Consider the following 16,911-nt stretch of genomic DNA (forward strand, 5'->3'; position numbering starts at 1 on the left):
GGCAACCATAGTCATATTATTGTGCTTGATATGCTTGGCTAACCCTTCACAACATCAAGAGTATATCTATCTACGAGAAAGGTAACCTGGAGTATATATCAGCTGCTGCATACGAGGCTACACACAAGGACTGACGTCAATATTATATACATCACAGCTTCAGAGGCTCGCCGGCGTGTAGATCCTGAAGGGGCAGCGGCGCCTCGACAGCAGCACTCAGGGCAGCGACGCTACACTGCCTCCCCAGCGGCCTCCTGCGGGGGTTCAGGTGAGGGCTCTGCCAGGGGTTCTGGCAAGGGCTTGTCCGAGGTCTCGCCCAGCCCTCCGCCGGAGCCTTCCTCGAGGGCGTCGACGGGTGGGGTGCTTATGGGGTCAGCAGAAGTGCCGCTGGGGTCAGCAGACTCTTCAGGCATGTCGCTGGTGGCAGGGTCAAGGCGGTCTGTAGTCATTCCTTGCTTGTCAGTCTTTACGGAGTCCCTCTTGTCCATTTTTCCCAAGTCTTTTTTGCTGTGATCCTGCGGAGGGAGAGAGACAATGGGAGAAGCTGTAACACACACACACACACACACACACACACACACTATCTTTCCCTCCATCTGTCCTTTTACCTATCTATATCTCACCTTCATGTGGGCGGACCTGACCCTCGGCCCCTCAGCGCTGGTGTCCTCCTCAACCGAGCGTGACAGGAGTCCAGCTGGGGAGGGATGGTGGGGGTGATGAGCTGCGGTGAGGGGATGAGGGGGGTGGAGGATGATAGAAAGGGGAGGGAAAAAGAAGGCTATAAAGAGAGGGAGGGACGTAGAGGGTGAGGGGGAGGCAAGAGGATGCAGAACGGGGTGAGGGAGAAAATCAGGGAGATAAGGAAGAGAGGAGTGAGGGTGTGAAGGGAGGCAGAGGAATGGGAAAGTGTATGAAAGAGGGAAGCAGAGAGGGAGTGAAGGAATGAGACACGGAGGGGAAGGAGTAATGTCGGGAGGGGGGAGACTGAGGAAAGGAAAGCATGGTGAAGGATGAATGGAACAAAACCCACCACCACCACCACCAACACACACACAATAAAAATGAGGTAAAGCCTGAAGGGCGTCACGGGCCAGAGAAATAGAATACTTGCTTGATGAGATACATAATGAAGGTGATGACTTGACAAATGAAATAATATATAAAAAATAATACATTAAGAGGAGTCCTGAAACCCTCCAACTAATATGAACTCAGCAAGATTTGAAGTGAGGAGGCTTGAAAAAAAGCAAATATGATTCGATAAAAAAAAGTTAAAAAGTCAATAAAAACGGCAACAACAACAATGCCAGAGACAATAGTACTACTACTGCTAATAATGATAATGATAAATGATGCTGATAATAACAATCTTCAGGGCTGCTGCAAATTACTACTACTACTACTACTACTACTACTACTACTACTATTACTATTATTATTACTACTACAACTACTACTACTACTACTTTTTTTTACTACTACATGAAAGATACCTCCACCCATGTTTATTTTCCCGACACATATTCATGGAGGGCTCCATAGCTACTACTACTACTACTACTACTAACAATAATAACAATGATAATAAAAGACGAGGAAGAACAAAAGGGACAACATATAACAGTTCCAAAAAGTTCAAAGTCATGTCACTACCATCCACCAGTTCGGCGTCCTCGTCGTCGTGGTCGTCATCGTCCCCGCCAAGGTCGCTGAGCTCGACGAGGCTGCGCATGAGCTGCTTCACCTCCTCGCCCATCATGTGGTGGAACCCGGGGAACAGCAGGGCCGTGAGGTTACCTGAGGGGGGGAGGTATCCGTATTTTTTATTTTTTATTTTATCTAAACAGGGAAATAAAAATACATACTGATTCTACACCGAGAATGTGCGTCCTAAGATAAAGATGTCTTCTTTCCTGAGGTATCTATTCTAAAGTGACTTATTTGATCCCGGAGACAGTTTATCTTTGTTGGAAGATCGCTTACGAAAAGCAAACGTAGTAACTAGATAATTTACTGGACATATGTGGGAGGGAAGGGAGAATAGCTGACACGAGATAAACTGCTTTACAGTACATAAGGACATAGGGAAACTGCAAGAGGCCGAGTGGCCTACACAGGGCAGCTCCAGAATCCCCCCCACTACTCACGATGGGTGAGGTGCAGTTTCAGGGGTTACAGGTAGAGGCTATACATGAGTCGAAGGGGACAAGAAGTAAACTAACTGAGTGGACAAACTATTATAACTTTATTTTTCACTGGACTCACTCGAAGGAAGAAATAAAATGGCTCACTAACAAGAACATAAGAATATAGGGAGACTGCAAGAGGCCGAATGGCCTACACAAGGCAGCTCCAGATTTTCCTCCACTACTACCTGTCATCCTCGTCCATGTAGCTATCAAGTCTACTCTTAAAACAAGCTACCGTCCCTGCACTCACTATGTGATTGCTGAGTCTATTCCATTCCCCCACTACCCTATTACTAAGCCAATGCCTGCCTATTTCCCTCCTAAATCTATATTTTTCTAATTTAAATCCACAAAACTAGCATTTTTTTTTCTACAGCAACGGAGGCAGCACAAGGGTAAAACCAAAAAAAACAAAAAAACAAAAACATTAATAAAGCCCGCAAGGCAAAAGAAATTCTTGCATAACAGATTTGGAAAGAATAGGGATGAGCAAGAGCAAAAAGTCACGTGCAGCGGGGCCGCGCGAGGGGGTGAGAGGCATGCGTTTAGCAAGTTCAGGAGTCAGCATGAAAACTCATATTTTGTACCCCCTTCTTTAATTCTTCTCCTTACTTTACTGTCAGTTTTTCTTTCATTTTTCCTATCCATGCTTGTTCATCGAGGGAACTGTTTGGGATGCTTTTTTTTCCAAGGATACCCTGGCATGAATCTCAATACTACTAATGATAGAAAATAACAACAATAATGATAATAGTAATAACGAAGAAAATATTGACTAAGCTGAGACACATCAGAATGAACGAGAAACAAACAAAACTGAAATGAATATGAAAGTAAAACTCACTTATTGGAAGGGGACTATATATATATATATATATATATATATATATATATATATATATATATATATATATATATATATATATATATATATATATATATATATAATATTGGGAACACAAACATGGAAGGGAACAAGAAGCCCTGACTGACTTACTCCTGAAGCCGCAGGTGTCGAAGAAGGTCCGCATGAAGCAGGAGGACCAGAGGAGGGCCTGCACCTGCGCGTCCCCCTCGTAGGGCGGCGCGCAGTCCAGGATGGCCTGCGTCACGTTCTCCAGAGCCTGCACGGGGTGTTAAAATGGCGTTGAGGTGAAGTAAGGGGTGAAGTGAAGCAAGCAAGTAAAGTAAGCGAAGGAAAGTGAGGTTAAGTTAGGCAGAATAAGTTTAAGAAGAAAGGCAAAGCAAAGTTATGTAGTTAGGGAAGGGAAAGTAAGGTAAAGATATAGATAAGAAAAATAAGATAAGGTGATGTAAGGGCAAGTAGAGGAAGGTAAAGTAAGGTACAGTGAAATAAAGAAAACCCAGATAGGTAAAGTGAGGAAAAATTAAGTAAAGGTGAAGTCAAGAGAGGCAAGGTAAAGGGAAGTTATGTTAAATAAGATAAAGAAATTTAAAGTAAGGTATAGTGAAATAAAGAAAACCCAGATAGGTAAAGTGAGGAAAAATTAAGTAAAGGTGAAGTCAAGAGAGGCAAGGTAAAGGGAAGTAAGGTTAAATAAGATAAAGAAATCTAAAGTAAGGTATAGTGAAATAAAGAAAACCCAGATAGGTAAAGTGAGGTAAAATTAAGTAAAGGTGAAGTCAAGAGAGGCAAGGTAAAGGGAGGTAAGATAAAGAAATTTAAAGTAAGGTATAGTGAAATAAAGAAAACCCAGATAGGTAAAGTGAGGTAAAATTAAGTAAAGGTGAAGTCAAGAGAGGCAAGGTAAAGGGAAGTAAGGTTAAATAAGATAAAGAAATCTAAAGTAAGGTAAAAGTCAGATAAACTAAGGTTAGATATCGATATATGTAAAGTGCGGCAAAGTAAATAAAGTAGAGTAAGGTGAAGTGATGTATAACAAGGCAAAATAAATCTAATTAGTACTGCATTATCTGATCTCGTTACTTATTTGACGTACTTGTCACATGCACTTCAATAATAGCAACGAATAGTAAAGGTAGGCTGCTGCATTATCTGAACATTATTTATTTCACCTTTTTGTCACATGGATTTTAATGACAGCAAGGAAAAAAAGGAACTGCAGTATCTGAACTTATGACTTATTACACGTCCTTGTCACATGCATGATGATCGCAATGAAAGAAAAAATAGCTACTTCACTATTTGAACGTGACTTAATACACCTCCTTGCCACATATGCTTTAAATGACAACAATGAAACAAAGAATACAGCCCCGGTCGCGCCCCGCATGGCCGCCGCAGCCTGCCGAGCCTGGCCTCACCTGCGGAATGTCGTCCCAGCCGCTGAAGTTAGCCACGGCGTCGCTGAGCTCCGTGTAGATGAAGCCCGCGGTGGGACGATACCAGCCTAGGCGCTCGCTGGCACACAGGCGCACAGCGTAGGCCGCCTGCAGCACACACACACACACACACACACACACAGAGAGAGAGAGAGAGAGAGAGAGAGAGAGAGAGAGAGAGAGAGAGAGAGAGAGAGAGAGAGAGAGAGAGAGAGAGAGAGAGTTATTATTTTTAATATCATCATTATCATTATCATTAATATTCCTGATTAAACAATATTACATCACTACTATATATAACTGACAGCATTTACCATTGATTTCGGTCATTATAAATAAAAAAAGAATGATATATTCCTAGCGTGGCAACAACAGCAGCCAGCTACTTCTACTACTAGCCTACTACTACTAGCCTACTACTACTACTACTACTACTACTACTACTACTACTACTACTTGTATTTAGTTTCACGGCCTACTTTCCCCTCCTAATTGTTTCATACGTAAGCGCATGCTCTGCCCCCAGCGTTCCTGACCCTTCCCCACCCCACCCCACCCCCCACACACACAGCAGAGGCGCACTTCAGCCAGCAGGATGCCACAAGGGCGGAGGGCGCGGCGTGATAGCAAGGGAGCGCTTTATGAGACCAATAAAATACCTTTGCGTATCACAACTATGGACGCGTGCATGGGCGTCGCCAGTGTTCATGTATCTTTTTTACTGTATTTGTTAGGATCGTCATACACTACTCACTAACTTTCCCCTCTCCCTCCATGAATAGAATAAAACGATATCATGAAGTTTGTTTGGCCAAGGAAAATAGTGAATTCCTTTCAAATCGGCTTCGTATATTACTTTTCCCCGACCCTCTCATTCTCTCCCCTGTTTTCGATCAAATAAATTCAATATTTTTTTCTGTCTATTGACTTTATTCTCTCTCCCCTTTTCCCTGACCCCACATTCCCCTACTTTCCCCTGACCTCCTCATTCCCTCTCCCCTCCTTCCCGACCCCATCACTCCCGTTTCCATTTTCTTCCTCTGGCCCCTGTCTCCATTTTCGTACGGTTTTCTTCCTCTTCATCCCGTCTCCCCTATTTCCAAGCTCCCATTCTCCTCTCCCGTTCATCGACCTCCTCCTCCTTGTCTCCTCCTCCTTATCTCTCCACTCGTGTCTTTCTCCTATTTCTCGTCTCCCCCTATTTTTCATTCTCCCTTCCTTTTCCTCGCCCTCCTCCTCATTCTCTTTCCCCTCGTTCTCCTTTTCTCTCCCCTCTTGTCTTCCTTCTACTCATCGTCTCCCCCTCTTTCTCATTCTCTCCTTCTATTGTTCGCTCTCTTCCCATTCTCCCTCTCCTTTCCTAGTCTCCCTTCTTTTCTCTCCCTCCTTGTTGTCTTCCAGTTTCCTTCCTCACTCGCTTCATGTTACTCACTTCCTCAGGGTCCAGCCGTAGACTGTCGGGGAAGTAGATCCTCGAGTCATTCTCGTCGTCGTCGTCGTCGTCGTCATCATCATCGTCATCATCGTCATCATCATCATCGTCGTCGTCATCGTCGATCACATCTGTTGGTGGGGAGGTGAGCCTTGGTTAGTGGAGGAAGGGTGATTACAGAAGCAGACAGACAGAGAAAGACACACACCAGAATTGCATGCATAAAAAATACATACATAGCCTACATGTATAATCATCATTATCATAATTTTTAGCCATTGGATATTACTCCGCTGCAGTACAAAGGCCTGTTTTTTGTACGATGTTAGTGTGCTCTATCTTGCTCCGGCAAATGCTTTAATTTCATTTCCACACACGCCCCCAGTGACTCTGCCTGTCTGTCTTCTGTGTCCCCTGGGTTTGCCACTTTGTTACTTTGGTCGCCGTTTTGCTATATGACCTGCCCAAGTCAATTTCTTATTTTTATTCGTCATTACAATATCTTTCTTTTCTGTTGCCTATGTGTAATCCATGATACCTGCTTCCTATCTCTCCGTGCTTAACCAACATTTTTTTTATAGATTTTTTTCAGCCAAGTTTCAGAGCCATTTGTTAAGGCTGACAATATACAACATGAGGGTCTGGTCTTGAGGCAAAACAATAAAAAACAATAAAAAAAAAAAAAAAAAACAAAAAAAAAAAAAAAAAATATACCAACAAAAACAACAAAAACAACACAACATTATATATATATATATATATAACATCAGGGGGTGATTCTTCAAAAACAAGTAGTCTAGTAAGAGAGAGAAGAAATAAAAAAGGAAAAAAAAAAAAGAAATGAAGAAAAAAAGGAAGTGCATGTAGTAAAGGAAGGGAGGAGGAAGGGAAGGAAGGAAAAAAAGGAAGGAATTAAGAAAGAGGGGAAAGAAGAAAAAAACGAAGAAGGGTGGATGAAAAAGAGGAAGAAGAAAGGAAGGTAGGAAGGAGGGAAAAAAGGAAGGAAGGTAGGAAGAAAGGAAGGAAAGAAGGAAGGTGTGAAGAAAGGGAGGAAGGAAGGAAGATAAGATGAAAGAAAGCGGAAAGGAAGGAAGGAAAGAAGAAGAAAAGGGAGGAAAGAAGGAAGGAAGGAAGGAAAGGATGAAAAAAAGGAAGGAGGAAGGAACGGAAGGAACGAAGAAATGAATGTATGTATGAATGAAGGAATGAAGGAAGGAAGTAAGGAAGGAAGAAAGAAAGGAAATAGTAAAGTCCACTCACCGCCACACGACGCCTTGGGCACGTCAAGCTCCTTCGCGCACGCCAGACACGCCTCCATCGGCTGTACGGAGAAGAGAAGACAGGTCAGACAGTGTGTATGTGTGTGTGTGTGTGTGTGTGTGTGTGTGTGTGTGTGCCGTCGCAGCTGCTCACCTCAGGGGGCACCACGACGGGGCTGCAGACGGACTCCTCGGCGGCAGACTGCAGCCAACGCCTCGCGAACGATGTCTTGCTCTCGCAGAACTCGAGGGCGCCGGTACGCACGCACTCCATCACCTCCCTCAGTTGCTGCCGACACACAGAGATGACGGCGGTAACTTAGGGTAACTCAATATGTCTACCTCGGCGCTCAATGATGACACTAATAATGATGCTAATGCTAATGATTGTGACACTATAATAATGATGATGATGCTAATAATTGTGATACTAATAGCAATAATGATATGTGACACTAACACTATTAATGATAACAAGACTGCTTTTGAATTGACAGTTGCAGCTCGTAGGGATTAGTTACTATTTATAGGTGAGTGAAGCAAGCATATGGCAATAACGATGGAACTGACAATAATACTAATTAGAGTGAAGGTAACAGTAACGTTAATACAAGTGAAGACAATAATAATGCTAATAAAACTGAGTAACAATATAGATAATTAAAATAACTTGCTTCTAACGCAACACTCGGGACTTTGAATATTTACAGCCGACTGACGGTGAGGAGTTAGTCACCTTACAATACCATATAGTTAAGTCTTTATTACATTTTTTTTTATGTTTCCGCCTCTTGCGCTGGTAGGCTTTCTTGCTGCACGGGGCCTGATGGTCGGTCCCAGCCCGTTATGGCGCAGGCAAGTGATAATGGTGGCGACACTTTGCTCCCCCGGAACTCATCTTTGCTTCTCCCTTTAGCGAGAGGGCCTAAAGTCCGGGTTGACAGATGGTCTTCAAGGTAGCATGTGGGTAATCTTAGGCCACTTGGCGGTGGCTGAAACCCCCCAGCTTGTGGCGGCGGTCACGACGCGAACCAGCGTTCTCCTGGACGTGGCGCTGGCACACTAACCACTCAGCCACCATGCACCTCCCCATGTGTTGTGATGATGCTTTAATTTCTAGAAAGTTGCTACTGCACCAAGCCCCCCGGGTTTGGCGTCATAGGATGGGCGAGGCGACGGGCCCCCCGGCGTATGCCCCCCCTGATTGATTGATATAGTCTAATCACGCATCTCCACATTCAAGCTTTCGATGACACATCACAAGCGTCACACACTGGTGCATTTTGTTTCCTGTCTTGTCACATGATTTCAACGATCGATAAAAGAGCAGTTAAACATTCTCGCCTTACAACGATACACTCTGTGCAGTCTGTCTCGCCTTAACCTTACCACGACACAGCATTACGTCACCAGCTAAAGGAGAGCTCTGGGGCACTACTCCCTGACTATGCATTTATGCGGCTCACTTCCTATACCTGCATCCATTTCACTGTCTCTGCCTGTGTCCAGTTTAGGGCGCCACGTTTCTTGCTATGCTGAGTGACACCTGCACAGTGTACACCTGAACAATACGATACTCACCTGCGTGGCGTTGTCAGTGGTGATATTGTCGGCACAGGTGACCACCATAGCTCGCATGTACTTCACCTTCTGCCGGACGAAAGACAATCAAAAGGAATAGATGAGAAAAAAGTAAGTAAATAAATAATCACAAAAAGAGAGGAAAGAGGGAAAGATGAAAGAAATGGAGGAAGGAATAAAAGAGGAAACGAAAAATAAAAAGGAAGGAAAGTAGAAAGGCAGGAGGGAAGGAAGGAAGGAAGGAAAGAGGGAAGGAAGAGAGGAAGGAAGGAAGGAAGGGAAGAAATAGGCTGGAAAGAAAAGAGGAAGAAGGGAATGAGTGCAAGAAGAAAAATGGAATAAAAAACAAAAAACAAAAAAGTAAAAATATGATGACGAAAAAGCACAAAAAATGTCTATTGGGATATCTAAATTTACATGCAAGTCTCACCTCAAATACGAATCCATGAAGAAGTAACTAATATATCTGAAGCTACACAGCCTTTGACGTATGGGGGGTTATCTACACTACTCCCACACATTGAGTAGACAACATTTCCGGCATTTTTAAGCACCCCCTGACAGCACGGAACGCCATCATCACTCACCACTGGGATGCATCTCCTATTATGAATCATGGAGGGCGGGGCTGTTCAAGGTACGGGGAGATCATACGTATGGGACAAACTAAATATACAAATAATAGACAAATAACTAAACAAATAACTAAATGCTTCCTTATTTTCTTGTTCATTCTATTTTTTTTTTCTATATTTATTTCTGTCTCATCTGTCTTTCTCATGTTTCTTTCCCTTTTCTTTCTGACAACTATGCTTTTCTCTTTTTTTTCTCTATATATGTCTATCAATCTCTCTTTCCTTCTTTTCTCTCAATAATGCTGCTTTTAGTCCTTTGGCAACCTAGCCACCGTATAGTCATGTAGCTACTCATCAATCTACCTATAATTGTAATACCCACTTGATGATCAGCTTAACACCCTACAGTCGTGTATCCATTCAACTACTGACTGCGATACCCACTTGAAGATCAGCAGCTAGCCGTCTCACCCACCTGAAGATCATCGTCCAGCGCAAGGGGTGACTTAACCGTTTCAGCGTTCACTCACCCACTTGTCCTTGCCTCCCATGCCGGCTGTGGCCCTGACCAGCTTCTTGGTGTCCAACGTCCCGTCCTCGGCCTCCAGCTCCAGGCGCTGCACCAGGCACTCCGCCACGCCCTCCCACGCCTCGGCCACCACCTCTGCCGGGCACAGACAGCACTCAATAGAGGCATCGGTTATACGCTGTGTCACTGTTCTTCAAGCGCTTCTCACTGCGGCAAAGGTTTATTTACAGGCTTTCCTTCACGACCTATTTGCAAACCTCTTGATCGTTTTAATAGCTGTGGGTCTCGCCGTGTGTGTTTATTTACTTACCTATCAACAAGCGGCGTTTTTTTAACAGCAAAGAAAGCAACTGAAGGGCAAAAAATAAAAATAAAAATATGAAAGCCCGCTAAGCACTGCTCCTGAGGAAAGTAAACATTGGATAGAGATGTGTCTTGATACTCCCCTCTTGAAAGCGGTTAAGTCATGTTCTACTCAAGCCAACTTCGAACATAAGGACTCGACGCCAGCCATGCTTTCACCAGTAAGATTTTACCTTTTCCAGTACCTACTACCATCACACGCAGCTGATTTGGAGAGGAGATAAATAACACACACACACACACACACACACACACACACACACACACACACACACACGGCCCAGTAGCTCAGGGGTAGAGCGTCTGGCTCACAACCAGAAGGACCGGGGTTCAATTCCCCGGCCGGGTGAAGATAAGTGAGTAGGTACGCGACGTCAGGCAAGGACCAAGGAGTTGTGACCTCGTTGTCGCGGTGTGTTGTGTGAGTGGTCTCAGTCCTACCCAAAGATCGGTACTACGAGCTCTGTGCTCTTCCGTAGGGGAACGGCTGGCTGTCTCGAGAGGCCCGCAGTAGACCAAGAGGTGAATTACACACACACACACACACACACACACACACACACACCTGACATGGTATCGGGGTCCAGCAAGTTCTTCTTGAAGTTTTTCTTGTCTGTGATGAGCTGCCTCTTTACCTGTTGAGAAGGCACACCTGTCAGGCAACACTAATTACTTTGTTACTTGCTAATAAACCACTTCACCTGTTTAGTCAAGTACATGTTTTACGCACAAAAATAAGAAAACAAGTGAATGAATAAATTAATCAGTAAATGACGTTATCTTTTACATTATTCTTAAAGTTGTTATAAAAAAGGTATCATATTTATTATTACTTATTTTATTATTGTTATATAGTGCATCAATTATCATATTTTATCTTTCGGTTTTCTTTAGTAACTGTAATCATCATCACCATTTTATCTTTTAAATTATGGGTCATTCTACCTCTTTAATTGGTAACTCTCTAATCCATTAAATTATTGCCATCGCCTCATTCCTTTGACAGCCATCATTGTCATCACTATACTCCCTTTCATAGTCATTATTGTCGCTGCTCTACATCTGTCTACCCTCCTCCTAACTTAGTAGTCAGCGTCACCGCTCCACTCCATAAAATCATCAGCACGCAATGCGGCATCATGAATCTAAACTCCTCTCCTCCACCGTCTCTTGTAATTTTTCTACCCCTTTAACTGCCGTCATTATCATTCATCTATTCCATTAATAAACATAATTTGCATTCCTTCACTCCCGTAACTGTCTACATCGTTACCACTCTATTCAAGAGGCCTATAACACGCGACTCCCTTTTAAACTAGTTTCCGCTTCTTTACTCGGCTAATTTACTTGTTGTCCCCATCACCATCCTACTAATTCAACCATCATCACCGAGTATGCCATCACCACAGTCTTAGCGGTGAGTCGATGCTTGTGTCTGTCTGCTGTACACTCACCTTATTCTTGCAGTGCCTCAGGACGGAGCGGTGATGCCTAAGGGGTTTGATTCCTTTGAGGCAGTGCTGTAGGCCGCCCCCAAGCAAGTGTTTCGGGCCCCCATCAGACCTACCAGTCACCACGCACATTCCTGCCCCGCCCACGCACAAGGAGAAGGGTCATTAGTGGAGGGCAGTGTGTTGGAAGGCTCAGTCATTGTGTTAGTCGTCCATCAGAAGGAGAAACGGGTAAAGGGAAATGGTTAAATGCGACGGAAGACTTTCATGATGTTATTAGTATATATTTAATGATGATGATGATGATGATATTGATAAGATAATAGAGATAATGACAATGCTGATACTTTATAATAGTGATGATGACAATGATGATGATACGATAATAGATGATACGATGATAGATAGATAATAGACAAGATGATTAGATGATAGTGATAATAACGATGATGATGACGATGATGATGATGATGATGGTAAGGAGGAGGAGAACAAATAAAATGGGCAGTGCATAACTTCTCTCGCTCGTTATGCCAGTCGCTTAAAAGATATAATTTGGACATCAAAAAATAATTTATTAACCTAATTGATATAATGTTCACCTACAACTTAAGGAAGCTAATAAAATGATTTTGAGGGGTAAATAGACAGCGTAGTAATAATTTGCAAAGCTTTTACGTATTTGACTAACATATCAGTAAAATGAAAGCTTGACGGTCAACATTCCTCAACCGTTCACAGCAAAACACAAGCCTCTTCATAACCCTCAACAACCTAGTGAGTGACGCATAAATTATTAACTGTGCACTGAATTCTCATCGGCAGCTACATAAAATGTCTAAACACACCAAACCTTCCGTCCAGACCCCACGGAGCGGGAGGTATTTGACATCCGAATACTCCGACAGCGGCGTCAAGCGTTGCTGACACGTTACAGCAACACGCGTGATGTGCCTGTTAGCTATGCACGCATATGCAGGAAACAAACTGAATGGACATGAAACATGTGGTGAATAATTTCTCTACATATGAATAAAAGTTCTTAACAGGCCTAGCCTCTCACTAACCGTGGGTGTGTGGGTGGGTGAGTGGGTCTGGGTGCGGGTGGGCGAAGGTGAGGGCCAGCGTGACCACCAGCACCGCCGCCGCCACCGCCAGGGTCCAGCCTCGTGCCATCGCCGCGGAGGTCAGAGCCAGGGAGGGGCGGGGAGACTGGCGACACTGCAAGACGAGGCGCCACCGACACAGGTTAGTGGGCCCAGCGCGGCCATGAGGCAATAAGATGCCCGTATTTTTTCTTTTATAAATATATATATATATATATATATATATATATATATATATATATATATATATATATATATATATATATATATTTATATATATATATATATATATATATATATATATATATATATATATATATATATATATATATATATATATATATATATATATATATATATATATATATATATATATATATATATATATATATATATATATATAAGTGATAATTTTCTGTTTAATTACTCTCTGAGTCAAGCAGCATATGCTTCTTGCTGTGTCTGTCTAGACATTTCTTTGTAAATTTATTCGTTATTCATTTATCTATTTATGTATAAGTGATCATTTTCTGTCTAACGAATTTCTGAGTTAAGCGTCATATGCTTGAGATGATATATGTGGTTATCTTATACCACTTATCTAATATATATATATATATATATATATATATATATATATATATATATATATATATATATATATATATATATATATATATATATATTTACGAACATGAAAAGTAAAAGTGAGATGAGGTTCATCCACACTGGGCATCACGGACACGCGCCGGCTAACACTCACACGCACTCACACAGACACAAAGGTGCGCGTCTCTTCGCTGCCTGAATAGACAGGCGGGAGTGTGACGTGAACTAACAGCTGAGTCTCGATCAAATGCTGGAACACCTAGCGCTCCACTCCCATATATAGGCAGAGGTCAGCCCCCAGCACGGCTATGGTGAATGGCATGGCTGGCTGCCTGTTGCTGGCTGCTGCTATGTTTCCAGAATAATTAGCCTACTGAACACAAGCCGAGAGCCTAACACTATGATTGCATAATTATGTGCATTCGGTTATATATATATATATATATATATATATATATATATATATATATATATATATATATATATATATATATATATATATATATATATATATATATATATATATATATATATATATATATATATATATATATATATATATATATATATATATATAGAGAGAGAGAGATTATGTGTATTATTTATTTTATTTTTTATTTTTATTTTTATTTTTTTTATACGTCCCTTCATTCATTGGTTGTTGTTTTTACAAAAAAAAAAACCTGACTTATTAGAGACAATTCATTGACGCTCTGCGAAGACGATTCCACCCTAGAGGGTCTATACCCATTCAAACGAAGCGATGCAAGACAACACTGGTATAGGAGTTTCTCCTCCAACCGAGTCATACGCCATTGGAACAACCTCCTTGCTGAAGTAGCAAGTGCAGAAACCATCAACTCCTTTAAAAGTCGCATCGACCGTTACTTTATGATGACAGGAGTAAACTAAACGTACGCACCGAAGTGCTTTGATCTGCTCTGCAGGCTCCAAGTGACTGAGACAGGTCATGGCACTAGAGCAGACAACCGCGTAGAGAGCCAATAAGCTTCCTATTGCCTGTATTTCCATGTTTCCAAGTTTCTTTGGCGGGGTCAAGTTACTTTACTAGTAACCTAGTAACAAGTACCTAACTTACCTGTAACCTACTGTGAATAATCGAGTAACCTCAAACGCCGGGCTCATTTTACTTAATTTAGTTGAATTAGGTTACTGTGGGCCCAGGGCCGCGGATTCGTAGCTAGGCGTGCTAGCCCGGTGCACCACAGAGATAGAAAGATAGATAGATATATTGATGGATGGATATATAAATAGATAGACATAAATATAAATAAAGGTAGAGTGAAAGAGATAAATTGAAAGATAAACAATATGTATGTATATATATATATATATATATATATATATATATATATATATATATATATATATATATATATATATATATATATATATATATATATATATATATATATATTATATATATACACACACACACAGAGAGAGAGAGAGAGAGAGAGAGAGAGAGAGAGAGAGAGAGAGAGAGAGAGAGAATGATATAGATAGATAGATAGATTGATATACATATACAAAAATCGTGAGAGAACGCTTTGTGCAACCTATTACCCCCACTCTCCCCCAACCCCTACACTCGGCCAGAAAGCTCGTCTCTCAATGTCGAGTTGATCCCAAAGCCTATGTAATCAGGACCACAATTACGGGACTCCACCCATGGGAGGCCGAGGACAGGCGGCGAGTTCTTGCCCTGCCGACAGTCACACATCCTGCGACAAGCTTTACCTCCTCCCTGCCTCGTTGTGTTGCGTTGCGCCACCCGAGCATCGCGGGGGAGGAAAAAAACAAAGTATAATGGTAGTCTTTCTCATCGCGTGTACACCCCTTGATTCCCCCTTTCCCGAATCACACGCCTAAAGGCTATACCGCGAGTTGTTATTTTATTCATTCATTTTTGTGGTGCACATTTCTTCATTACATTCTAGGATCAACACCATCTTATGCCTCACATGCATTGGTGAATTCTCTTCATAAAAAATAACCCCTAAGAGGAAAGTTTGTCACTATAGCTTACTAGGGGCGCATTAAGTCAGACACGGTTACATTTTAAAACAAAAAAGTAAAACGCAATTATGAAGTGGGTATTAATTTCCATATTTTTAAAACCCGCTGTCCTCATTTCCACGGCGCTGCCCCTGACTTTCTCTATCTACACTTTATGAGTTGCATATGGTAGTAATACATATTCTTAGTTACAGTTACATATATAGATGTCACCAGCCTGTGGACACGCGGTCACACGGTCGTTCACACTTCGTTCAGAGCAATTTCCAATTTCCGATGTCCGCGGCGTAAGTCACGCTGGGGTGGACGCTGCACTCACAATAGTAATATGGAGGGCGGGGCGCCGTGGCAGCCTCCCTTCCGCTAAAAACTCGTGCATGGGCGTCGGTGGCCGTGCAGGAAGCGGACCTTTGCCTACGCAGCAGCAGAGGCAGTGAGTGACTCCCTAATAATGCGGTCCTTCACATCTTGCCCGCTGTCGCCCCCGCTGCTGCCTGTCTCATCCACCCTGGCCCCACCCCCTCCCGCAAGCGGTGTCACCTCCACTTGATCTTTTATTTTCAATGTTTCTTTCCCTTTCGTAAGCGTCGTCACCTTTACCATCCTTTTGTTATGTAGACTACTGAAGTGTTAAAACACCCACATGGACCTCAGCTTCTGTATCATGGTCACTCCACTCCACTCCCCCCTCACACACAATCGTTAGCGCATGGATGCAGTCACCATCAACAATTTTTATTTTTTATTTGTATTAGTTATTATTTTTATATATTTGTTTTCAAGTAAAGTCAGTTATCAACCATTTGGACACCACCTTCACTCGCAGGCCTATCCCCACGTATTCGTGTGGTTTAATTATGTCCCGTCGCTGAGATGGTTTGTTTCATGCGTGACCGCATGGTATATAGATGCCCACACTGCCTGCCACCTCCACCTGCCTGCATCATAACAATCACAAAATGTTCATAGCATCTACACACTGCTCTAGTAACATTTTAATACCACCACTTCCATGACAGTTGACTTATCCATCATTTATCTCTGCCTGACATTGATTATCTACTACCTGCGTGTAACCGGCCGCTGACCTCTGCTAATGCCACAAAATGAGATGGATACACCGTGTAATCGACGTGACAATATTTTTACCCTCCGTGACTGCAGCGCTGTTCGCTCTTCGTGCACGCACACTGCTCGTCATTGTATCATCATGCGAGTTGCACACACTCTGACGTTCATTTTATATATTTATCACGGTTCGCTTGAAGTACAGAGAGAGTTGGGACTTGGGGTTGTTGTCAGCTGGTCATGCCAACAGGAATGCACCTCCGCCTCCGCAGTACGATGGTTAGCGTCCCTCGATACGAATCTGTAGGCCCGGGTTCGAATCCCGACCTGCGGTCGATGTGGTGCCTACCCAGCTGTTCATCCTTCCTTTCGGGATGGTCGATAAATGGGTACCTACCTGGG

General features: G+C 42.7%; 1 protein-coding gene across 3 annotated transcripts; it reads right to left on the reverse strand.

Moving 5' to 3' along the window:
* On the reverse strand, nt 1-15,908 carry LOC126982487 (uncharacterized). 3 transcript variants are annotated; one of them, XM_050834546.1, is made up of 14 exons: nt 15,761-15,908; nt 12,754-12,907; nt 11,690-11,820; nt 10,801-10,870; nt 9,874-10,007; nt 8,769-8,837; nt 7,342-7,476; nt 7,189-7,249; nt 5,929-6,059; nt 4,479-4,604; nt 3,190-3,316; nt 1,657-1,800; nt 624-697; nt 1-515 (listed from the first exon to the last, which is right to left on the reverse strand). In XM_050834546.1, exons 1-14 carry the CDS (start codon nt 15,818-15,820, stop codon nt 231-233), a joined length of 1,701 nt encoding a protein of 566 aa, XP_050690503.1. In that variant the 5' UTR covers nt 15,821-15,908; the 3' UTR covers nt 1-230. The 3 variants fall into 3 exon arrangements, with proteins under 3 accessions (XP_050690503.1, XP_050690504.1, XP_050690505.1); XM_050834547.1 differs by lacking the exon at nt 15,761-15,908 and adding an exon at nt 13,566-13,689; XM_050834548.1 differs by lacking the exon at nt 15,761-15,908 and adding an exon at nt 13,556-13,644.
* Between the last annotated feature and the right edge of the window lie 1,003 nt (nt 15,909-16,911).

Source organism: Eriocheir sinensis, chromosome 51, assembly GCF_024679095.1.
Source record: "Eriocheir sinensis breed Jianghai 21 chromosome 51, ASM2467909v1, whole genome shotgun sequence".
NCBI classification, from domain to species: Eukaryota; Metazoa; Arthropoda; class Malacostraca; order Decapoda; family Varunidae; genus Eriocheir; species Eriocheir sinensis.

Coding starts and splice junctions, on each gene's coding strand:
- LOC126982487 (XM_050834546.1), bottom strand. CDS start 15,820: ATGCACGAGTTTTTAGCGGAAGGGAGGCTGCCACGGCGCCCCGCCCTC. Junction 12,908..15,760: donor CCGCCCTCCATATTACTATT/GTGAGTGCAGCG, acceptor CTCGTCTTGCAG/TGTCGCCAGTCTCCCCGCCC. Junction 7,477..8,768: donor CCACTGACAACGCCACGCAG/GTGAGTATCGTA, acceptor GTGTGTCGGCAG/CAACTGAGGGAGGTGATGGA.